Here is a 26,274-nt window from a genome sequence, read left to right as displayed (position 1 = left end):
AGGACTGCACACTTGCTACTGGTATCCTTAGAGAACACAATCAATCTGGGCATCTTTGCTGCGGGTGGGTTGAGATGCTTTTGAAGTGCTCTTCAGACTTTTACCCCCTTCTACTTAACACTCACTCTCCCTTGTCCACACCATGTTATAGACAAGATTCCTCATCAATAACGTTGTCCCTAAGGCCACTGAAAACTTTTTTCAGAAAATCTGGATAATTTTAGAAGTAAGGTTACAATATAAAAACACATTTATAATTCAGGCAAATCTTAAAGTGATTGAGATCAATAAAACTTCAAACATATAATGTCAGTATGTGCCTTAGTTAAGCGAGTGAGTACTTCATCTGGCAAACACTAGAAGACTAGTGGATACTAAAGTGAGCAGGAAACTGAAATTTGCTCATTTTGTGCTAGATCACAAATTGACTGAATATTACAGGAAACCTGGGCTTTGTAGCCATGCAATCATATTGCTCATTATTAAAGATGGGTGAATAGACAGACCTTGGTTCCTGTGCCATGTGCTTCAACATATTCCACATCAGCTGGTGAGATACCTGCTTCCTCATAAACCGCTTTCATTAACTTCTGCTGCATTTCTCCAGAAGGGTATGTTACACCTACAGGCAGAAACCATAATAACACAACTCTCAGTACCACTCAGTAAAATTGTTCAATAGTAATGCGTCATTGTAGACAAACACCAAATGAGCTGCAGCACTTTGCATTCATTAAACTCTCAACAACACAATACACTATAAATAGCAAACACATCTGTAAGCACGTGGCTTCTTAAAAAAAAACACTTCTTTCACCATCTTCCAAACTTTCTGAAACGGAGTTATTGCCTTACAATAATAGATGGCTTTCGCTAAAAGGAATGAAATGATAAAGCTATCCCCCCCCCCACCAAACTCTCGGAAGCTGATGTTGGGAAAAATCAACTTGGTGAGCAGAATATTAATCCTTTGCTCCTGCCCCTAGTTTTCCAATTAAATGTAAGGAACAGGTCAAAAACACAAAAAGTCAGTTGGATTTATTCACCTAGAAGCTACTGTAGCAGGCAAGCTTGTGTGCTTTTGAGGGACTCCACTGCTAACTCAGCATAATTCCATTCTCATCAACTTCAAATTTGTTATTCAATGACTTATACATGAGCAAGTTTAACAAAAGGGGAAATCCAGTTACTTGAATGATTTCCTAGGTAAATTTCAGTACTCTCAAGAGATTATTTTGTTGAAATGTTCTCACTGTACAGTTTTACTGCAATTCAGCAATAAGAGACAACAAGTACATAGCAATTCAAGTCCATTTTGTTTGGAAATGGACTTTTAAAAAAAAACGAGTTATGACTTGGATTCATGAAGCTCTCAAAATACAGTAATTTTGATAATTTTACAGCACTGAAAACAAATGGCTTTTCTCCATTTTCAGCATAAGAACAATTATATCATGGCCTGATAGCATTCTGCTGCTTGACAGCATTGACATAATACATCAATTACTCTAAACACATTGAATATTTGTATAATAAACCTCAACAGAAATTGGAATTTGAATACACACATATATATATATTGAAAGGCCTACATGACCCTGTTGTCAGCGATACAACCCACAGTGATCAGTGTATCCTGTTCAGTGAAAACAGGTACTTGACTATTAAAAGATATTCCAGTGGGATTTCTGAACTGTTTTCAAGAATGTGTTTACGTAGCTATATAGAACACACAATTATCTACTGCAACACCACCCTACAATGCTTCAGGAGCTGATCCTCACTCAACTAATTAATTAGATTTATTTTTATATTGACAAAGGAAGGACTTTTATAATCCTTTAGCATCATGCCTATAAACTTCCTCTCTTCCTGCAAGTCCCAACAACCACTCAACTCAGTTAGAAATATGCTTCAACCATTAAAGTTGTTATAATGCAGCTCACTTCAAGCAATGTTTGAGACAATTATGTACCTCCAGAATTTTTCCTTTCATTGTATACTTACAAAAATCTTTTACAAGCATTTAAAATTAAAGACATTATTTCCATGCACAGATTAGAGGACTGAGCTGTTCTAAGCACTCAGAACAAAATTTTTAGTCCTCCAATTGATCATTAAAACGTTAAAAGGACCATCATACCCTGCTCTTTATAACCATCAGTGTTGCTTCCTGCATTAACTATTGTAGCATAAACTCGTTTGGCTGCTGATCTTTTGGTCAAAAGGACAACCACAGCTGCTTCAGATCGACAATACCCATCACCTGGAAATAGAAACGAACACAACTTCATAGATTTTAGGAACAGTACACTTCAGAAGTAAATAATTGTTAAAATTCTTAACGTTTAATAGTTTTTAAATAGATTTTTTAACCCCTGAGCAATAATGCAGGATGTTAATGGATTCTGCAAATGCAATACTATTAGAGTAGTTGGACAAAGAAAAATTGAGAATAGTTTCTTGCAAAGGTCATTGTACCCTGACAGATGGTAAAGACACATGATTCAACCTCAACTGTCTCAAATGGTTAGGTGTTCACAATTTTCAGTGCCCCCAAGTATGAAGAAAACAGAAAAACGAAAAAAAAAATTACAACTTGAATATTCTGGAGAAAAATCAACGAGTAGCTATTTTCATGTAGCAAACACTTTAAAATTATATTGAAGTTAACAATTAGCGAAATATTCCAGACACTGAAATGAGAAAAGAATCTTCTTCCAAATGTTTTATGTCTCCTACCTGAAGCATCAAAGGATTTGCATGCTCCATCAGGACTGAGCATGCCCAGTTTCATAAATTGCACTGATGTATTGGGTTTCAGAAGAAGATTGACCCCTCCTACGAGGGCTGAATCACACTGGCCATGACGAATTGCTTGGAAGGCATTTTCCAGTGCCAGCAAACTGGATGAGCAAGCAGTATCAATGGAACTACTGGGACCTAAAATCCAAACAGAATAGCAAGTTATTTGTAACATTCCTCCAAAATCTCCATGATAGTCACAATGCTGCCACCACATTGTGGCCAATCACAATGGTTTAGCTGGTTACCTCTGGCCTGCACTGACTGGCTCCCAGCCAACTGAAAGCCCAACCTGTCCAGACAGGGAACTAACCACTGATATCAGTGACATACTGTGTTGATCAAGGTCCCTGTGAGTCACGTCAGTGAAAATTGAGTACAAATCACCAGTTGTGAGTTTCCAAAGACAGGAACGAACCTTTACCAAAATTCATTCACATAACTGTCAACAGACACTTAACATAATGAGTGGTAGTCACAGGAGTGGTGGCAGACAGCGGTTTGTGGGACTGGAGTCCAGTGGCATACCACAGGGATTAGTGCTTGGCCCTTACTGTTTGTGATGTTCATAAATGATGCAGATGAGTATGCAAGAGGGACGATAACACAAGCATTGGTCAAGTGGTTGACAGTGGAGGGGAAGGAGTTAAGATATATGGGCAGATCAGATGGGCAGATCAATGCTAAATGGAATTGAATCCTGATAAATGGGAGATGTTGCACTCTGGAAGAAGGAACAAGGCAACGGAATACTTGAACGAATGGAAAGAGACTAAAAAACCAGATAAACTGAGGGATCTTGGGGCGTTTGTCCACAATTCCTGTAGGTACTGGGGCAGATTAATAGACATTTGCTGCGTCAGTTTTGTCATAGATGAATAGAGCCGAGGGGTCACGTTGGAGTAGTACAGAACTATGGTTACCATATGTAGTTCAGGTCACCACACTATAGGAAGGATGCAAGTGCACTGCAGGGATGTTGCTTGGGACGATAACTTCAGTTCTGGTTACTTTTTTTGGAGCACTGATTGAGGAGTACAAGATTATGAAGGGCATGGACTGGAATGGAAAGCAGCTGTTCCTCTTAGTTGAAGGGTCAAATACAAGAGGGCATAATTTTAAAGCGAAAGGTTTCGAGGGGATTCGAGGAAAAATTGTTTTCACCAAGAAAGGTGGTGGGGTTCTGGAGTGCTATGCCTAGTTGAGGCAAGAAATCTCATAACCTTTAAGAAGTACTTGGATGCACACTTGAAGTGTTATAATATTCAAGGCCATGGACTTAGTGAGGTAAAGTGGGACTAGTGTAGGTAGTAGTATATTTTTGACAGTAGAGAATTGATGGGCTGGACTGTATGATTCTACAAAACACCATTATGAAATACTTCATACCAAAAAACATTTGTCATGGGTCATCTTAATGGAAGCTTCCTCACCTTTCAAGTCAAAAAAGTATGACAGTCTGTTTGCAAACATGGCGTGTTGACAGCCAGTCATGCTGTATCCTAGCAACTCCTCTGGGTCTCTACTAAAAGCTTCAGCTGCCTCAGAGCCACTGACGCCAATCCAAACTCCAGTGTTAGTACCTCGTAGAGCCGTAGGATTTACTCCTAAAGATCAGGCATAAAATAAGGCAGGTCAACGTCGTAAAAATGGTTTGATTCAAAAATGAAGACAGTCACAATTAATGTTCCTAGTTGCAGTGCTCCCAATGTGGAACAGTGCCAATATTTAATAGCAAAGGCTAAATTATAGAAGTACGACCCAAACCAGAAGGATGAAGCACGTTTTGAATTGGCTAATTTGAGATTGAAAGAAGCTACTTGAGCATGTGGGACAGTTGTATCCCTGAAGCTTTGTCTCCAGGATGCACCAGTTTTATATAATTGCCATACTTGTCACAACAAATTTGGGTGTGCTGAGATCTTAATGGAACATTCAGCAACCAGATAAAGTGGCACATGGAGAAAATTCAAAAGGTACGTAAAATGTATTAATTAGCTGGCTATAGAACAAACATCTGATGAAAAATAATACCGGATAACCTATCTTCTTACATCTTTTTGATAAATTGCACTTTCTTTACATTGACATTTGATGACCAAATTGCACTGCAATAGACTTTCTAGACCTCTCTTGAGATTTAACTCTGATGGATGCTTGGAGATCTGGAATGTCAATCAAGATGACAGTCTTTATAGAGATTAATAAAAGAATCAACGTCAGTACTTCTGCAAGTCATAGTTAACTCTACATTGGAGATGTCTGCTAGCAGTGACGTAGATCAAACGTGAGTTTGTGTGTGAACACAGGCACCTTCATGTCTTATTTTCAATTTATAGTTGGAGGGTAGGATGACTTGAACTGTCTTACCTCAGTAAAAGGAACTCAGGACCTTTAAACAAGAGTCAGACAACTGAGCATATTAATTTCTGGACTAGGAGTTCGATGCGAAAATTTCAAACACAACAACCTGCTGGAAACTGCTGACGACCCAAAACTTGGAAGTATTATGAACCATGAGGTGGATAAATGATAGACTTCAAGAGAACAGGGCTAGCTGGTGGAATGGGTGGACTTGTGATCGATTAAATTTGATACTGAGAGTGCGACATGATACATTTCAGTAAAGAACAAGGAAACAATCTAAACAAATTGGGCAATTCTAATAGGGATACAGGGAGAGAGAAAAAGTCACCCCTGGGCATACATGCACACATATCATAGGAGATGGCAAACTATGTTGAGAAAGCTGTGTAAAAGACAGCTAGAAACCTATGCTCTAAAAACAAAGGCATAAAATACAAAGGAAGGAAATTATTATGACTCTTACAAAACACAATTGTGGTCTCTATTGGAGTACAGTGTCCAATTCTGGGCACCATGGTTTAGGCAAGATGAAATGGTTATTGGAGATGCATGGGGAACATTTACAAGGATGAAGCCTCTAATGCAAAAATAAGGCTAGAATGGGGAAGCAGAGTATGTTCTTCTTGAGAAAAGAATGTCACATGAAATTTGATAAAGGTATTCACAATTAAGTGGAATCTGGACAGAGTGATAAGGGAAACAGCACTATGAGTGGAAAGGTTGAGAATCACGGGTCATAAGTGTTAGGCATTTGGCGAAAGTTGAGCCCAAGCGTATGATGGAGGCAGATTTCATTGCGGCTTTCAAAAATGAATTTGAAGAATAAGAAACTGAAACCCTAACTAGCCACAAGAAAAGGGAAGGTCAGAGAGTGTGGGACTAGCTGAGTAGAGCTGACTTAGTCCTGATAGGCTGAATGGTCTCTTTCTATGCTGAGACCACTCCGTAATTGTGTGTTACAGCCAGTCTTGAATTCAGTTCTGTTTTTCCAAAGGATCAAAATCAGGTGAATATTTGTAACTTACGTCACAAAGCTTTTTAATCCTGCTTCCAAATAGAATTGATATTAAAATTACTGTTCAAAAATTGTGGACTGAAAATGAACTAAGACAACTGCAAATACAAAATGCAGTGTTGCTGCAACCTTAGAAAATGTAGTGCACACCTCCATCTACAATAGCTTCATATGCAGTTTCCAGTATGATCCTGAGCTGGGGGTCCATTGTGTGCGCTTGTTTGGGGTGGACACCAAAAAAGGAGGCATCAAATTTGCTGATATCCTTCAGTTTCCCACTTCTGTGAGGGAGCCCATATAGTCCTAGAGAGAAAAATCAAGGTAAATGTTAATTCCTTAACTCATTTAAATTTAAACCAAAAAGAAAATGAGATGATATAGCAGCAGCCATTTTGTGGATAAAAGGGAAAAGAAGAAGGTTATCACTCTTATCAAATATACTTACAAATTGTGCAATTGAGACGGTTTCAATTTAATCAAGGCTAATGTTGCCAAGTTTTCATTTTCATTCTGGGCGATATGCATTATTCGTGGACAGCTACCTGAACACAGTAAATTTTGAAATTAAAACTGTATATTTCAAGAGTTGATTGGGGGAGGCTGTTCACAGACACAAAGATGGTTGGGAAGTGGGAGGCCCGTGAGAGTTCAGAGATGGTGTGAAGGACAAGGCTGGGAGTCATAAAGATGTACAGCATAGAGGTGTAGGGAATGCTGGATGACTAGAAAAATTGAAGCTCCTGTCAAGAAAAACAAGGAGGTATATCTCAGGTAAAGATAACTGTGGCTGAGTAATTCACGAGAAGAGTAGAAGGGCAGTAGGAGTAGTATTAAGAGAGAAATAAGAAGGGCAAAAAAGGGACAGGAGATAGCTTTGCCAAATAGGGTTAAGGATAATCCAAAATAGGGGCTGGCACAGTGGCTCAGTGGTTAGCATTGCCGCCTCACAGCGCCAGGGACCTGGGCTCAATTACAGTCTTGGGCAAGTCTCTGCAAGGGTTTCCTCCGGGTGCTCCAGTTTCCTCCTACAATCCAAACATGGGCAGATTAGGTGAATTGGCCAGGCTAAATTGCCCATAGTGTTCAGGGTGTGTAGGTTCGGTGCAGTAGTGAGGGGTAAATGTCGAGTAATAGGGTTGGGAAATTGGTCTGGGTGGGTTACTCTTGGGAGGGTCAGTGTAGACTTGGTGGGCCAAATGGCCCATTTCCACACTGTAGGGATTCTATATGCTGTTTAATTTGAGCTCAAAGAAACAGTAGGTGGTAAAGAGGGATGCTAAACAAAGGCCAAATACTCCAAGCAAAAAGAGGTGAAAGCAATTCACCTTTACATACTGGTATACAGAGCAGAAATATTCAGGAACAAATTGAAGATTTGTCAGCTGAAGATCCCTAAACATCATTCAGGGAATGCAGGTTTTGCTACCAGCTTGTATTGCCGATCCCTAATTGTCCCAATAGCTGGTAGGGAGCTATCTTGAGCCACTGATGGCCATTTCATATGTACACCTGCAATTTATAGGCAATTTCCAGGATTCCAATTTTGACACAAAGAATAGCGATACCTCTCCAAGTCTGGATTGCACGTGGCATGGAGGGGATTTTGCAGGTGGGTGGTTTCCCTGGGAAGCTGCTGCCTTTGTACTTTGATTGGTTTGGGTTGTGCTATTTGGAAAATGTTGTCTAAGCAGCCTTGGTGAATTCTGGGGATGAGGGAAATCTGAAACAAACACAGGGAAAGCTAGAGAAATTCAGCAGGTTTGGCACTGTCTATGGAGACAGAAGTTCTAAAGAAGAACCATTCCAGACTTGAAACATTAACTTTGTTTGTCTCCAGACCTGCTGAATTTCTTTGGCACTCAGTGTTAAGTAGTTAACACATTTGGTTTAGAGTCTCATTCAAAAGACAGCAGCTCCAACAATGCACTCAATTATAGTCCTGAATAAGACTCCAAAGTATACTTTTTGGCCTTGAAGGAAACAGGTTACCCATGGAGCCAAGCCAACATGCATTTTGTAGAAGTAAGACCCATCTATTCCTTCAAAACAAAAATAATGCCAGTTACTTATTCTACAGGGAGCTTTGTGCTGTACTTATACTACAATCATAGCATTGTTGGAAGCAGCTGCACTAAGGGTCTGACGTGACACTGATACAAATGAGAATGAAACTCCGTTCTCCACAAAACAAACTACTTCATTCCAGAGACAGGTTGAGTCTTTACTCTGGATGTACACCTCAAATTTAATTGTATTGATAAGGAATTAAATGATTTTGCATTTGAAATTTTAAATCTCTAGAGAAGCTTGTCTTGTCTCAAGTATCAATACATTGGAAATTAGCTAATCTCATCCCTGGATGAAACAAACAATATTTTAAAATCAAAAGCAGAAAATATGCTCTTTGGTTTAAAAAAAAAGGTGAATTTCTTTGTCCCTTGTCTAAATCTCTCCATCGGTTTATACCCCACAATACGGCAGTTTTGCTTCCACTTATGTTTGCAACTTATCAACACCAAATAGTAACAGTTAGAACTGCTTTTATAATTTCTCTGCTTAACAAGGAAACAGCATGAGAAAAGGTCATAGCAAATAATGCTGAGCAGCACAAGAAAACAAAAATCTTTTTAATGGATTGTGAGAAAAAAGGTCGAGTGTATTTAATAATCATTAAATAAAGAGCAAGCATTTCCAACTCTCTCAGTACCCACCTGGCTTCCATCGTCTATCATCATCTGTTACCATGTCAATACCATTGACGAGATTATCCCAAAATTCCTGCAGGTTGTCTGACTCTGGCAGTCTTCCTGCGATTCCTGCTACCACAATATCCTCCATTCTGGCTCCACTCATAGGCTGCAACATGAAGCAATAAGTCCCATCAAAGAACTGAAAAATGGTCTCACATCTGTAGAGTGTTATTGTCCTTCGAATGTCTCAAAGCCCCTTTACAGATAATTAAATTAAGATTAGTCATTGTGGCAATATTGAACATATGACAACAAATTAGCATTCAGCAAGGACCTAAAAGCCATAATCGAATTGAGTATTTTTGATATTATCATTTTGTTACAATTAGTCATTTCAAAGCAAAATCCACTGGCTTTCACTCAACAGGATCATCAATACACTTGCTACCCAGTGAGAGTTATCTGCCAATGGACAGATCCCAATTTGGAGACTGGCCATGGTGACAACTGGGCTCTCGAGCTACGCAGGTTGCTGCTGCTCCCACATCAGGGTCATTGATAAAGCGGAAAAACAGGCAAAGAGAAATAAATTCCAACTATTGGCCAACTCTCAACAAAAGAAGATTGGATGTTGTTTAGAAACCCTCACTATCATCAGCACACATACTGTGCAGCTACACGTCAGTCAGAGGGCAAGCAATTCATAAGTTTCAAAATAAAACAACTTCTATCTCTTATATCACAACTAATACACTCTCCAGTTCAAGAGCAATTTCAAACAATTTTTGGCGCAGCGTTTATTGGATTATTGCTTCATTGTCATAAATCCATAAACATAATTCAGCTATCATGGTTGATAAGAATTAGACTTTACTAAGTTCTGAAAAAGGGAAATAATTTAATTGCAGTGCTGTTTACATTTGAAAATGAAACCAGGTCATTGAGACACCACATTGCAAACAAGATGAGCTTAGAATTTTATAGGAGATGCAACTGACAGGGTAGGGGTAAGACTAATTCTATTTGTATTGTTGTTGTCTCATCTCTCTGTACTATCATGACCTGATTCCTTCCAATTTATATTGCTGCAAGTCACCATATGCCATCACACAGGCAAATATCTGTGTCAGCTAGTTATAAAAAGAGGTACCAAAATCACTTTCATGGCGCAACATTATTAGTCTGACCTCTGTCATCATCCTGCACTGGGCCAAGCTGCCATCACGGGGACAGTTTCCAAATTATAACGGGCTGAATTTTCCCACGTCAATTTCAGGGAGTTTCATGAAGGGTTACCTTCCTTGAGCCCTCGTGCATTTTCTTCTACAATTCTCCACAATATACCTTATTAGTTATACATTCTGGCTCCATTGTAGCTCTTTCACACACAGGTTTGTTCTCAGAAGCAGCAGGAGGGCTCATCAGTGTCAAGTCCTTCTGGCAATCACAGCACAGGTGCCATGTTTAAAGCTTAGCTGCAGGCCACGAGCTGCCATTAGTGTGCAGCTATGCAATTCCAAAACATCACGGCTGAGAAAGGCAAAAAGGCACAAAGGCTTCACAGGGGGACAGGGTGGTGCCTGGTGGATGGGGAGAGGCATCCTTTTTTCACCAGGTCTGCAGGAAGGAAGCATGGTAACGGATGTTGCCAGCCTGATTTGTAGCAGTCACTGCACCTGTGTGGTGTCTAGCAGAGGTGTACAGCACAGAAACAGACCCTTCAGTCCAACTCGTCCATGCTGACCAGATATCCTAACTTAGTCTAGTACCATTTGCCAGCACCTGGCCCATAAACCCTTCCTATTCATGTACCCATCTAGATGCCTTTTAAATGTTGTAATTGTCGCAGCCTCCACCACTTCCTCTGGTATCACATTCCATACACGCATCACCCTCTGCATGAAAACGTTCCCTCAAAGTCCCTTTTAAATCTTTCCCCTTTCACTCTAAATCTATGCCCTCTCATTCTGGACTTCCCTACCCCAAGGAAAAGACTTTGTCCATTTATCCTATCAAGCCCCTCATGATTTTATAAACCTTTATCAGGTCATCCCTCAGCCTCCGACATTCAAAGGAAAACAGCCCCAGCCTATTCAGCCGCTCCCTGTAGCTCATACACTCTAACCCTGGCAACATCTTTGTAAATCTTTCCTAAACCCAATAGGGAGACCAGAGTTGCACGCAATATTTCAACAGTGGCCTAACCAATATCCTGTACAGCCGCAACATGACCTCCCAGCTCTTATACTCAATGCTCTGTCCAATAAAGGAAAGCATACCAAACACCTTCATCACTATCCTACCTACCTGCAACTCCACTTTCAAGGAACTGTGATCCTGCACTCCAAGATGTCTTTGTTCAGCAACACTCTCTAGGACCTTACCATTAAGTGACAATAAATTTCAATTCAATTCAGCGTATAAATTCCACTCGGATTTGCCTTTCCAAAATGCAGTATCTCACATTTATCTAAATTAAACTCCAGCTGATAAAGATCCTGGAGGTAACCTTCTTCGCTGTCCACGACATCGCCAATTTTGGTGTCATCTGTAAAGGTACTAACTATACCTCTGATGGTCCACAGGAACCTGCAGCTATGCCAGTCAATGTTGGGTGACCTTATGGCTGGATGCCATTTTATTCTCTCTGCTAATTGACACAAACTAACTTTGTTACTGCACCCATCTCTCACTAAGGCTCAGTTTTTTCCCTCTCACTTTTGCATGCAGCATCTTTCCTCAACAGCTTTCATTCATTCCTTCCTCCCTAAAGGATTAATCCTCCTGTCCTCTGTTTCTTTCTTACATACTCACTCAGGACAATTCATCACCTTTCCTGACTGAGGATGGATCAGCCTCCTGACTGACGAGAGTCCCTGTTTCACTGGACTAAGGACTATACTCCTCAGACATGCAGTCTGTTTGCTGCAGAAGCTGCTGTCACATTACTGTAGGTGAGATATTGCTGTACATCATCACATCCTATTCAATGCTCAAATACTGGCTTTCTGTCTGTGCTAAAAGGCAAGGCAGAATTGCTGTGAGTGACTAAGTAAGCACAAAGTAGCAAGCGCTAAGTAAGCGAGAGCCTTGAAAGGCATGAAATGGATGACCGTCCTTCTGCACAAAGTGACCTGGCAGCAACACTGGAATGCAAGGTATTGGTCAGCTCCAAAGTGCAGTATTGAAGTAGTTAACTGATGACATGGCAAGGTTGGTGCTTTGCCAATACAGACTTCCCTGGTCAGAGGGTGTAGGTGGTCACTGTCCATGGAGTGTTCCCAGGTAAACTATCAGATTATCGTCCTGACTTTCAAGTTATACACTGTCACACACACTTACACAGACCCTCTCTCATATGCACGCTGTCTCTCATACACTGCGCACACATCCTCTCACAGGCTTATACTCCATCACACTCACACACAGTAACAAGCACGCAAACACACACACACTCTCACGCGCACTCACACTCTCTTTCATGCACACACGTACAAGTCTATGGGTGAATTTGCATTTGCAGACAATTATTTTACTCAAAAATAAACAAACAAACAAACTAACAAACAAACAAACAATCTGCAGGTAGTCAATCCATGTAACATTTTATAACTTCCTACTTTGGAAATAGAACCAGTCTGGCTCAAGACTGGAATACAGACGGACTCTAACCTCACATTTTTAATCCAATGTCTGAGCTGAGATGTCACTTTTTTAAAGATAAAACCTTAATTTATCTTGAGAATGTGACTTAAAAGAAGTTCTGGGATTTACATATTAATTAACCAAAATCTGCAACCTATTCTAAAAGATGAAAGACTTAACAGCAATCTGACTTTGTTCAATATATCGTTTCAGCTGCATGACACTGTGATCTTTAGCTATAATTGTCTCATGAACCATCTCCACAACTACCTGAAGGAGCAGTGCTCCGAAAGCTAGAGCTTCCAAATAAACCTGTTGGACTATAACCTGGAGCTGTGTGATTTTTAAAACTTTGTCCACCCCAGCATGGTCCAACACCACCATCTCCACAACATGACTTTCAAGTAGGAATTGCCACTGTCTAGTTTCTCACCAATATCTGGGAGAACATAATGAGGTGAGATTAAGCAATAAAGGAGATGTTAATGCACTCAAATAGGGTTCACTCTCCTTACAAACGAGATTCTCATCTAGTCACAGAAACATTAAAACAGAGAATCAAGCATTTTCTTCTTGATTCATGAACCTTATTTTTCATTCTCACCATATTCTCCCAGCTTTCCCACTTTTGCCCAGATTATTCAGACACTAGGAAATTTCTACCCGAACTTGCTTATACTCTGGTCAGAATTTCCCAGTGGATTATATTTTCTTGACATCTCCACTAGATTGTTCTGTACATTCTCCTGTATGTACATAGATGCCAATGCAACAACTAAAAGTGCAAAATCTCCCAGCCTTTTGTTTTCAATCTCACATTTTCAATCTACCAGTAAGCGGTGATTACATTTGCAGATTGTTGTTTCTTCTTGCCACCCCTTCAGTGCATTCTTTACTTTTCTGGATGCTCTTACTTATTTGCCTGCTTCTCTATTTTAGTCTGTGTGGCAGAGCCAGGATTTAAAAGGTGCAGGATGTGATGCTAAAGAGAATTTCTTGTTCTGCCAATTATGCAATAGGGTCTTTGTCTTTTAGTGTGAACAGATGGAATGCAATGCACCCATAGATTCTTTGTTTGTCACTAGTATCCTGTTTGCCTTTGTCATGAGCTTCAAAATACTCTGCGATCAAAAAGATTTAAATTCTCTGCATCACAGTCTCACTCCTACTTTATGCTCAAATTCCTTCCCACATCTTTCAGTCTCTTGCCTCTTCCTTTTCTAGATTCCTGCCTTTCACCTCAGCAAATTAGCACCAGAAGCAAAAGCTGGCCCAGTCTCGCACTGGAAACCCTCTCTTCCTCGTATGCCATCTGTGGGTCTCTGCTGTGCACAATTTACCTGGCATAACTGTCTAAAGAACAATTATAACTGCACTTGAAAAATAATTTATTGGATGTGGAAGAGTTGCTAAACGTCTCAATGTATTTCTCAGTATTTCGAAATGGACTTTTAAATATGGTCACCATCCATGTTCCAGACACATTTGATAAAAGACAAAATATCTTCTCGCCTTAAACTGCTACCTCCTTTCTAATGTTTATCTGCATGCACAGTTGATTCTCTGTTTCTTACTGTCTACATGTCTGTCTAATCATGCTGTCCTGCTGCATGTTCTACCTCTCTGTGTGCATGGTTCATGCCACTATTAGGCAGGGTTAGAATGATCCCCTCAGCAGTGCAAACAACTGGTTTAGTCAGAGTAGAAAATTAGTATTGCTTGTCTGGTAGAAAACGTTAAAATATCCCAGTTTTGTGATTAATTCAGAAATCAGCAATACTTTTCATAGGCAGGTCAACTGGAAGGGTGGGGGTGCATAGATGGGAGGCAGGTTGGGTGGCAAAAAAAAAAAACAAGGAGTTAGACCAATGGAGCAGGATTTTCATCTTTGATTTCAAATCCCTCCACGGCCATGCCCTTCCTACTCCTGTAATTTCCTCCAACCTTTCAAACCCTCCAATACCTCTACTTTTCTACTTCTGGTGTTGTGTGGATTATCAATTATGGCCCTTCCACCATTGTTGACTATTGCTTAGGCCTTAAGCTATGGAACTGCCCCGTTACACTTCTCCACCTCACATTCGGCCTTTAGGACTCCACTTTAAACTTTAGTCAACTGACCAAATGCCTTATGTGGTTCAGTGTCGTACTTTATAATTCTCCTGAGAAGTGCCCTGGGATGTTTAATTAGTGAAAGTGCTACATAAATGCAAATTGTTGTTGTAGAAGCAGTAGATAGGTCAATTGGGAAAGAAATGGAAGACAAAAATAGAAATTGCTGTAAAACTCAGCAGCTCTGCCAGCATCTGTAGAGAGAAATCAGAGTTAATATTTTGGATTCAATGACCCTTCCTCAGAACTGGGCCTTAAACATTCGCAGTTCTTTTGGTTTTGGAAAAACTTGAAGTATTTTGCAGTTGGCAGGCTTTTGTGGATTCCACTTTCTTTGCTATATCCTGTGTTTGATTACCTAAATCTTATTATAGAACCTCAAGCACTGAAACCACAGCATGTAATTTCATCCTTCATAATTATGGTATCACAGACAGCTGTATTCATGTCCCTCTGCGTTTCCCAATTATACATATATTCAGGTCAAATGTCTAGGTTATTTCTGGAAATGTAAATGTTATCTGTGTTAGTCATAATAAGATAAATCTCAATGTAGCATCAGCACATGTAGTCTGCACACTATGCTCAAGAACTGATATGTTTAACTGTCAAGTGTTTTCAGCAGAATTGACTTCTTTTTAAGACTCAGTTACACTACTGAAGACAAGCTTGAAATGGCATCCTGAATGTATGGGTAAATTGTGCTCAGTTGTCTGGACAGCTGGTTTGCAATGCATAGGGATTAATTCCTGCACTGACTGAGGTTACCATGAAGGACTTCCTTTCCCAACCTCTCCCTTCGCCTTAGGCATGGTGACCTTCAAGTTAAACTCAGCAGTCAGTTCTCGTTAATGAGAGAGCAGCGCCTAAGGCCTGGTAGGACTATGGTCGCTTTACCTTTATTGCCAATTGAAGAATAAAATGGATGAAAATATCAACAGTGGTAAAGTCTCCCAGCCATGAATTTTTGCAAGTGATTTTCAACTTTTAAATGTCATGCCAAATACTGTATATATGTATATGACATTATTTCTAAAAGCATTCATTATTACAAAATAATGTCAAAACTCCATTTTATCCCATTCTACACAATATAAGTAGAAGGCAGGTCCATTGGTCAACAAATGTATTAGAGAAGCTAATTTACATTTATTCAACTCCTTCCCATCACCTCCTTGTTGCAGCAAACAGGCACAAAGGTATCATAATCCACTTCAGCGAACCTAATGTCCTTGAGCTTAGAAACTTGCATTCACTGATCCCTTGTTCAGTTCTGCTTTACCAGCCCCATGGTTCACTTTTCTCAATGGTATCATGGTATCAGTTATTCCTTAAGACAGCAACTCTTTTTCTCTTGTAAAGATGCTGACTTGTGCTGCAGTGTTACTCCACAGGAGACAACCACTTTAGCACAGACAGGGCTCCAATCTCCCAATGTCCTGCCATTGCTGTGTGATCCTACACACTAAGTAGGATCTTTACCAGAAGGATTACCACAAGCAAGATATTGTCCTCACTTACATACACAAATTCATTTCCCCACAAGAGGCAGGATCCTTGACCATTTATCTTATTTTTTTTAAATAAAAACTTTGTTCATAGATGTGGGCGTCACTGGCTAGGCCATCATTTATTGTCTATTCCTGATTGACCTGGGTAGTTAAGAGTCAACCGCACTTTTGTGGGTCAGGAGTCTCACAAAGATCAGGCCAGGCAGGGATGGCAGATTTTCTCTGAAAGAAGGTATTAGATTGATTATGTAAAAACCAATGTTAGGATAGCTTTGCATTCCAGATTTCACCCTCCGCCATAGTGAGACTCAAACTCATATCTCGATAGCTTTAGTTCTGGATTACTAGTCCAGTGTGATAATCACTATGTCATCATCACCTTTTGCATGACTGAGATTAGTTAACTCAGCAGAGACATGCAGTTAGGTGCAGAACCTTCCCAATCTGCATGGTTCAGTGAATTTATTAACTCAATTCTTCAGAATAGCTACTACTTGACATTTATAACTATAATTTAGCTTTTACTTTCATTCCTTTTAACTCAAAGCTGCTTTCTCAGTTCAGTACAATGAATATCTAAAATCTACCTCCTCAATTCTTTTTTACTTACATCCTTAATTTTCCCAAAATTGTTAAGAGTTTGTAAATTAGATCACTTCTTCAATGGTAGGTGGAATAGAATGCATACAATGGTGAGTGCCTGTACTTCCAACGTGACTCAAATGCATCTAAAAGCAAATGATTACAGAGTAACAGAAGTATCTGTGTGAGAACCCTGACCTCTCATCGCACTGCGATAAGTGAGGCACCAGAGAATGCAGCACCAAATCCAAGAGAACTGGCATTTCTTACATTTTCAGCACCACACTCTACCCCATCTGTTTGCTTCTAATTAAGTAAATAGTGCATGTTGGCTCAATACCGCTGGCAAAATAATTGTTTTAAATTCTTTTCTTCCTGCTGTTTTCTTCTTGAAAACTGCCTATTGAAAAAGGAGTCCAATTCTATAGAATAAATGAGGTATGTCTGGGAAGTTAAAGGCTTCCCAGTTCAATTTAAGAAGACAATAGTGACACCACGAAAACAGCAGAAAAGAAGAATTTGGAGAATGTGAAGTCAAATGTTAAGTTTACCTATTCCATCAGTTTTGACAACATTCTGGTAAATCTTTTCTGAACCTTCTTCAATTTAATAATATCCTTCCTACAGCAGAACGATCAGAACCATACACAGTACTCTAGAAGAGGCCTCATCAATGTCCTGTACAACCTCAACATGATGTCCTAACTCCTAAGCTCAAAGAATTATGCACCTGAATACCTAGGTCTCTGTTCTACAACACTACCCAGAGCTCTACCATTAATCGTATAAGACCTTCCCTTGTTTGTTTTACCAAAATCAATACCTTGCATTTATCCAAATTCAACTCCAGCTGCCATTCCTCAGTTCATTGGCCCATCTGATCAAGATTTCTTTGTAATCTTAGATAACCTTCTTCACTGTCCACTATACCAACAATTTTGATGTCATCAGCAAACTTACTAACCATGCCTCCTAAATTCTCATCCAAATTGTTTACATAAATGGCAAAAGTGGACCCATTACAAATTCCAGTGCAACACCGCTGGTCACAGGTCTCCAGTCTGAAAATCAACCTCCACCACCATCCCAGTCTCCTACTATCAAGCCAATTTTGTATCCAGCTGGTAAGCTCCCACTGAATCCCATGGGATCTAACTTCATTAATTAGTCTACCATGCAGAATCTTGTCAAAGGCTTTACTAAAGTCCATGTAAACAACATTTACTGCTCTGCCCTCAAATCCTTTTGGTTACTTCCTTAAAAAAAAAACTCAATCAAGTTGGAGAGCCAGGATTTCACTCGCACAAAGCCATGCTGACTACCCTTAATCAATCCTTGCATCTTCAAATGCATGTAAACCCTATCCTTCAGAATTACTCCCAAAAATTAACCCACCACCAATGTCAGACTACAGGTATACACTTCCTACATTTCTCATTAAAATCTTTCTTAAATAAAGGCACAACATTAGTCACCTTTGGAACTTACAAATATCTGCTAGTGCCCCCACAATTTCTTCCCTAACCTCCCACAATATCCTGGGATACACTTAATCAAGTCCTGGAAATTTGTCCATCTTTCAATGTTTTCTAAGACCTCCAGTGCTTTCTCTTCTGTAATGTGAACTGTTTTCAAAACATCAATATTTATTTCCCTGGAGTTCTGTAGCCTCCATTTCATTTAGTATCTGTCGCATCTCCTCAAGTTCAACACAAAAACAAACTCTCTGATCTTTAATGGGCACTATTCTCTCCTTGCTGGCTCTTTTGCTCTTAACATTTGGATTATCTTTAACTTTATCTGTCAAGTTTATCTCATATCACCTTCTCCCCTCCTGATTTCCCTTCTTATTCTTGACTAGAACCTCAGTATCTTTATTCATCCATTGTTCCCATTCTTATCTGTCTTACTCTTCAGTCTGACAAGAACTCTCATTATCACACTTTTGAAAGCCTCCCATTTGTCGTCAGTATACTTTTATATGCGAACAGTCTACTCCAATCAAATTTTGAAAGCATATAAAAATGCCCAAGGACCTCCCAAAGATGCAGCCACATAGATTATTCCTAACATGTCCAACTCAGGCCTATGTTGACTTCCTTTTCTATTGCAATCCATGCTGTCAGTCCAACAGTTAAGATGTGCCTTCTCACCATGGCTCCTTGGTTTAGCAAAACCTTAAAAGTTAATACTTAGTGCAATAAATTCAAAAGTCAAACATTGGAAAGGATCAAGTGCCTGTACCTGGTATATTGGACCAAAGATTTATACTAATTGAGACTTAATGCATTGTTATTGGTTACCAGCTATTAATCATCTTTTTGCAGGAATTCTTCAACTTTAAGCTTTACGTAAGGACAATAACATTAATAAACATTTCTTTTCAATAGGAAACAAACTATAAAGAACAGAATGCTACATCTATTTAACATGAAGCAGCCACAGAAGGAGTTCAATTGGACCATCACGTCCGTGGCAATACTTTGAAAGAGCTAATCAATGAGCATCATTCCTCACAGACTTGTATATTACATCACCACAGTTCCTTTTTGAAATGGATCAACCTGAAAACCTCACTATCCTTAGCTAATAGGATGTAGCTAAAGAATCAAAAATGAAACAATAATACTTGATAAAGAAAAATAATTTGAAGCCTGGCCTCTGTTTTCAAATACTTGCTTGTAGATTGTACTTGCTGGTGCTAATTGCACACACAAACTGTTCAATGTTCCCAACCAAGAGCAAAGCTACCCTGTTGCATTTTAAAGTCACAGCATTGTACAGAATTGTTCTGAATCATGCCTTGATTCAAGACTAACAAACCATTCAGTAAATTTTCCTCGGTTCCTAGTAACGGTCTGTTGTTTGCAGAGTGAGGGGGAGAGTGAGGTCACCAATGTTCTCTCAAACTCTGCTCTTAGCAAGCAGAGCCTTTCCATTGTATGCTAACAGCAGGCCTCAAAGCTATTTTACTGTGAAAACAACACAATGAACATTCCGCCTTATATTTTTACAAGGTGCCAAAAGCTGTGCTCTCAATTCATGTAGGAAATGTCACTTATTTACAACACGTACCTGGACATCAAGTGCCTTTGCAAACAAAACTTCAGTTTGAAAATTACTGTTCTCGATGAAACTTAAAACTTTGACAATTAGGACAAAAACACACCAATTATACTAAGTTATCTACTTCTTCACAAAGTCTGCAAATGTACAGAAGGCAAACTGAAAGAAATCAAATCAGAAGTTTGCTTAGTATTCCTATCAATTTCCATTTACTGCAAGTAAGTTAATAGAAAGAGCTAGTAAACCTCTTCCAAATGGCTTATCTTTCCTGCTGCTGCACCAAAATAGGATTTATTTTTGTTTCTATGGTCTATCACAGACGTAACCAAATTAATTTGCAACTGATATGTAAGCACTGAAAAAATATGCGCATGAAACAATTCTTCTCAATATCACTGACTATGGAAACTTAGTATCTCTCACAGTGGAAGTCAAACTTGTTAACAAGTGATGCACATTTTTAAGCCATTAGTTTTGCCTACTTGCTGTTTGGTTCTGGTTCTAGGCCTGGATGCACTCAGGCTACCATTTGTTCTGGTGTTCTCCAACAGGAGAATTGAAGCCTCCTTGACAACTGTAACTGCAACTGATTGCCTTCTCTCCCAAAGACACTATTTCTACTTTTACTATTAATGTTCAAATTTCAGACAACACCCACCACAACTCTGCCTGCAGGTCCAAATTCATTAAACTCCTCTAACTCCCTCTTACTTTTCCTTCAGAATGTTTGTTACTGTGTGAGCAAGGCCTTATTCCAACCATAACTTTACTGTGTGAGTGTCATTTTGACACCCTGGTGTTGACAAGAGAGCCTACCAGGGATCCTTCTGCCTGCAAATATTAAAAAAAAAGCCATTCAAGTCATTTACAAATATACTTTCAAAAACCATACCATTTTTGATCCTCAATCCTGAAGCTGCCAACTTGCTCAAACATCCTCACACTTCTAAAAACAAATTACTGCAGATGCTAGAAATCTGTAATCAAAACAAAACTTGCTGGGTAAACTGAGCAGGTCTAGCAGAAGACCATAGGCCTATGGAGAGAGAGAGTCAAAGCTATGAGTTGGCTCTGACTCTCTATGTTTGTTCTGAAGATTTCATAGCAGATTTGGAATGATAACTCTGTTCCTCCCCGCACAGGCTAGCTCAGTCTCTACAGCATTTTCTGTTTTTATGACAACTCTTCAACCCGCAAAGACCATGCCCTCAACAATACCTTTATTCTCTCCCTTCAGTTCTGCAGTAATGGGACTTGAAACATTAACTCTGATTTTCTTTCTCCAACAGATGCAGCCAAACTTGATGAGTTTCTCCATCACTTTCTAGTTTTATTTCTAACCATGGTTTCTCTTCTCAACTCAACCCCATCACCTCAGCAGTTCCTAAAGCTCCATCTGTGATTCCTTCTTCACTGACATCTACTCTAATCGCTTGGTTACATCATCCAAACTGTGGCATTAGCATGTTGACAGTTTCTACCTTTACCCTTCTGAATCCTCCATTGCCTCTGTGCCATTACACTACCTGTCTAATGTTGTATTGCTCCCCCCAAAAAAAAAAGTCCAAAAGACTGAAATCATCACCTTCAGGCTGTCACCCACTGTACTATTTGCTTCTCCAATCCAGACCTTTTTTGTCCCCTCCCTCCTTCCCCTTCTTCAAGGCACATTGATGGCTGAGCCACCTGGAACTCACTCTCTGACCAAGCTTTTGGTCACATCTTCTCTTACATTGGTATCCATTTTCTTTATACTTTCACAACACACCTTGCAACGTTTGAGATGTTGAATTTGCTATAGAAATGCAAGTTGTTTTTGTTGTTGCTAATACTATTAACACAGAAGCAAAATATTTTGGAGTTGAATTTTTACTGAGAAAGCTTTGTAGCAAGAAAATATAAGTTCAACAGAACAGCTTCTTTGACTTTTACATGTTTGACCATGAAGGTTTCTGTAAATCTAGACCAGGTAAAAATAGAACATTTGCAAATTGCTACAGTTTTAATCCCAGATAGACACATTTCCATGCTAATCTATGTATTAGACAACAGTCAGGATTGCATTTGGTTCATTATCAAGTAATTAGTTATAATCCACTTAAAGCTTAATTCAAAAATATATTGCACAAGTCTGCGTTCAACATTGAAAGACCCTCTTCAGAAGGTCCTTTGTGACTTGCTGGGCCGAATGGCCTATTTCTACACTGTAGGGAATCTGATTTTTAAACATCACTGAAGGAACTCAGTGAAAGTCGGCCACACTGTAGATTTTATTGGCTGGGTTGCAGTAAATTCCATTTAGTTATTGACCATCTGCTCCAAAGATGAGCAGTTTACGAAGGTTAGATTTGGAGCGGGGTTAAAATATGGTTGACAGCAGCTATTTACACATCATTTGAGGGAAATGATTGGATTGGGATAGCAGGGGGATTGATATTGAAATAAAATAGATATGTGGGTTATTATAGGCCTGGTGATCCACAGAGCACAACACTGCGAGGCTGCAGTCTTTGTCGGGGCATGAATTAGGGAATAAATCAATGAAAGGAAAACTGGCTCCGCGTTATTTGTGCAGGTGCCGCCCCTGGAGTGAGGCATCGCGCTCTCATGCGATCTCGCAGTTCAGTTGAAATCGGTTCTTTTCTTCTTCGGGAATGTCTCTCAGCCCACGCCGGGAGCTGGAATAGTGTCCACACACAATGACATCCCAACCCCTCCTCCCGTCGGCTCGGCAAGTGGGAGGTCCCTGAACAACAGTGAAATGGTGAAACAGCCGTCCGCACCTCCCTGTGAGATATTGCAACATGCCTGACCATCCCAGCATCCGTAACATGATGACAGATCCTACTCTACCATTTCGGGAAAAAAAATTAACCAGATCTCGCCGATCAAACCCATTTTAAATTGTAAATAAAACATCTCCGACGCTAATGGATCTTTTCCTTGATATAAAAGGACAGCCACACTGAAGCATCAAGGATGCGTCTATAAAATGGCAGCGTTGTAATCCTATCCCCACCGCAGCATAATTCAGAGGGATCCGATAAGGAATAGACTCTAGAAGATACCCATTAACGCTGCGGAATAGTTCACTCTTTAACAGAAAGGAGACAGTGAACCTTTGTACAATTCTGGGCAAAACTCTCTCCATTAAGGTACATCTAACAGCACCATTAAAAAAGCTTGGGGAGAGAGAAAAAAAAGCTTTCCTCGTGTTTTACTTCATCGCTCGGCCATGTCTTCAAAGCCACAAGCATCCCAGTCATTTAACAATCATGTAACAAAAGTGAAAGTCATACCTGTCTTTCAAATCCAGAGATTTTTCTGTCTCGCTTTCCTTTGTTTAGCGATGTATTTATTGAGTGGAATCAGTGCAGTTGTTTTACAATAAATATCTCCTATTACTCTCTCTGCTACCTCGAGCTGCGAGCTGTCTGTAAGAGCTCGGCTGCGCCTCTCAACGCTTCTCTACATTATTTAAATGACTGATTCGCCGGCTCGACACGCCACATGGTCTGACAGATTGGGTTTTCAGCTCAGTCCAATGAGAGGAGAGGCAGGGCTGGACCACAAGCTCATGAGATGATCAACCCCCCCTTACAAACGCCTGAGAAAAAAGGTTACTACAGTTCATGTGCAACATCGTGGTAGCGGCCTGTTTAAAAAAGGTTCAGAGCAAACAGTCTTCAACCTGAAAACTCAAACATACGACACATTCTCTCTAGCCCCGGTTTAAAGCCCACGTTGAGCAAGTAACTGAATAATTAATTTATTGCAACAAGGTAAATACTTGTTCTTACTGGTTCTCAAAAGAACTATATCCTAAGACCTCCAGGCAGAATATTTATATTGTGTTTCATTTTTGCCTGTGAAGTGCATCTTTGCTACCTGGTCCAGACAGATTAAACATTACATCCCACTAAAGGTCGCCATTGCTAAAGAGAAATAACTGGTGATGGTTTAACCTAATGCAAGGGGAAAGGTTGAGGAGAGTCCTTCATGGTAATCACAGCCTGTGCCAGGAATTGAACCCACGTTGACGGTATCAATTTATCTTACAAACCAGCCGTGCGCCCAATTGAACTAACTAATGTCCTTACCTGCGTTTTGTAGTAGACAGACAATGTGATTTCACCAGCTCCGGCTCGTGGAGTCCGACAGGCGGGGCGGAGGAAGGAGAGAAAGAGGAAGGTTCTTACTTCACTTGGTACACAGGGAGGAGTAGTCAGAGGGTGAGTCAGCCAGCGTTGTGCTTCTACTTGTCCCCGCCGGTTTGAAATAACATTGAGAAAGCTGGCAGGAAGTTACCTGGCTCTGTGCTGTCTTACCTGAGGAGGGCACTGCACCAGAAGATGGAGAATACAAATGCATTTCTCAATGACAACATGGTAGTTTCACTAACACTGGTGTTGATACCGGCTTATTTTATTTCATCAAATTTAATTCTTCGAGTTCCTGTAGTGGGATTTGAACAAGGATCATTTAATCAATAAACCAGGCCTCTGAATTCCTCGTCCTGTAACTATTGTGACAACTATTGTAACCTGCAATTGTGCCATGTATCCTCCCAGTATCGGATGTGGGGGCGTAATTAAATTCAATTATTTATTACATTCCTAATCGGCTGTCCCATTGCATTTCTTTTGGCTTGCACACTTCATTTTTTTTCACTTGGTAGTATGAATCGTGTGAATTTAGTTGTGAAAATGGTCATTGTGACATATAATAATGGATATTTTCTAATGAAGCTATTCAGAAACGTTACTGCACACGTGCACAGTTGGGACTGTGCAATCCATAAAACAGCAGGTGCATTGGGTCCATCGAGTCTCCTCTGCCATTCAGTGAAATCATGGCTCATCTGATAATCCTCAAGTCCACTTTCCTGTCTTTCCCCTTTGACCCTTGGTTTTCATGCTGATTTAAGTAACGTTGTGATGAAGAATTCCACAGACTCACTACCCTCTGATGGAAGAAATTCCTCCTCATCTCTATCTTAATTGTGTGACCCCTCTTTCTGAGATTATGTTCTCAGGTCCTAAATTCTCCCAAAAGAAGGGAAAAAAACTTTCCACATCTACCCAGTCAAGATGCTATCTAAGGCATCCCGTAACATACTATAATATTGTTGCAAAAATAGGCTGAGTATAGCTCATTTTGCATTCAATTTTCTGATCCTTTAATGAGCAGAATGCTGCTGGAAATTTGAAACGAAAATGGAAAATACTGTCACCCTTTGTCTGGCAGCTCCTGGTAGAGATAACAAGCATTCATGAAAATCAATTACTTGAAAGTGAATTGTTTCCCTTTCAGATGCTCTCTGATCTGCTGAGTGATTCCAATGGATTTTGCTTTTATTTAAAATCATTGCTTGTTGATTCTGTGATTTCCCATCAACTGAGATCATGTTTCAATCCTTTTGATTATATTTCTATTCTATCCTTTCCACAGTATCAACCCAGCTCTTATCAAAATCACAAAAGATATCCTATATGACTGTTCTTAGAGTTAAACTATCTATTCTTGTCCTTACGTGTCTGTAATCCTGGTTGATCACAATAACAGCTATCTATGCTTCTAGCCCATTGTCCAGATGGATGGGACTATGTTCACCTGGTTCCATTCTGATCTGTGTATAATTGAAGCCAGAGATTAGTCTGCAATAGCCTCTCTTCACATTCCTGCACTGTTATTTTTCAAGGCCCCTAGGCATTGATAATTAGACATGATCTATTCCTTAGCCACCTGCCAATTTAGTTTGAAAACAGGTCAGGTTTTACATGTATGCTAATATAATGAGAACTACGGTTGTCATCCTCAAAACTTCTGGAATAGTCTGTACAGACTGGTCGGTGGCAAATGTAATCTCACTATTTAATAAAAAGCATGTAGAAAAAAGAGAATCACAGATCAATTGGCCTAACATCAGTAGCAATGAAATGTTGGAATCAAAAGATGTGATAACAGGATACTTCAAAATATGAATGGGATTACATAAAGTTTTCATGGATTTCTGAAAGGGAAATCATGGTTGACAAATCTGGGGGAGTTTTCTTTCAGGATGTAACAATGAGAATAGATGAAGCTGAACCAGTGGGGATGGTGAATTTGGATTTTCAGGAAGGTTTTGATAACATTCCACATAAAAGGTTAGTGTGCAAAAGCAAAGTACATGGGACTAGTGATAATATAGAGAGTAGTAGGGATTCTGCAATGTGGTAAAAGGCCTTTCAGCCCATCAAGCCCATGTGGGTCATCAAACATCCATTGTTCTAATTCCATTTTCCAGCTCTTGTCCTGTAACTTTGTTTATTATAGCACTTCAAGTGCTTATCTAAATACCGCATAAATGTTTTGATGGTTTCTGTTTCTGCCACTGTTTTAGGCAGTGAATCCCAGATATCTACAATCTTCAGTGAAAATGTTTTCTTAAAGTCTATCTAATTCTCGTACTGTTTACCTTAAAACTGTGCACCTGTGT

General features: G+C 39.8%; 1 protein-coding gene across 2 annotated transcripts in view; it reads right to left on the bottom strand.

Moving 5' to 3' along the window:
• The window catches only part of fasn (fatty acid synthase), an 89,552-nt gene extending 65,243 nt beyond the window's left edge, over positions 1-24,309 (bottom strand). The window contains exons 1-7 of one of the 2 annotated variants that reach the window (XM_043714700.1): positions 23,894-24,309; positions 8,899-9,043; positions 6,338-6,490; positions 4,239-4,412; positions 2,743-2,943; positions 2,144-2,266; positions 507-622 (exon numbers count right to left, since the gene is read on the bottom strand). In XM_043714700.1, coding sequence (XP_043570635.1) covers positions 507-622; positions 2,144-2,266; positions 2,743-2,943; positions 4,239-4,412; positions 6,338-6,490; positions 8,899-9,040 — 909 coding nt within the window. In that variant the 5' untranslated portion in view covers positions 9,041-9,043; positions 23,894-24,309. Of the gene's footprint in view, positions 1-506; positions 623-2,143; positions 2,267-2,742; positions 2,944-4,238; positions 4,413-6,337; positions 6,491-8,898; positions 9,044-23,092; positions 23,643-23,893 lie in introns of those variants that run through there. The other variant, XM_043714699.1, reaches the window with a different exon arrangement.
• Positions 24,310-26,274: the final 1,965 nt, after the last annotated feature.

The sequence above is a fragment of the Chiloscyllium plagiosum genome, chromosome 24 (assembly GCF_004010195.1).
Source record: "Chiloscyllium plagiosum isolate BGI_BamShark_2017 chromosome 24, ASM401019v2, whole genome shotgun sequence".
Classification (NCBI taxonomy): Eukaryota; Metazoa; Chordata; class Chondrichthyes; order Orectolobiformes; family Hemiscylliidae; genus Chiloscyllium; species Chiloscyllium plagiosum.
The sequence above is the reverse complement of the archived record's forward strand: the minus strand, read 5'-3'. Positions and strand labels throughout refer to the sequence as shown.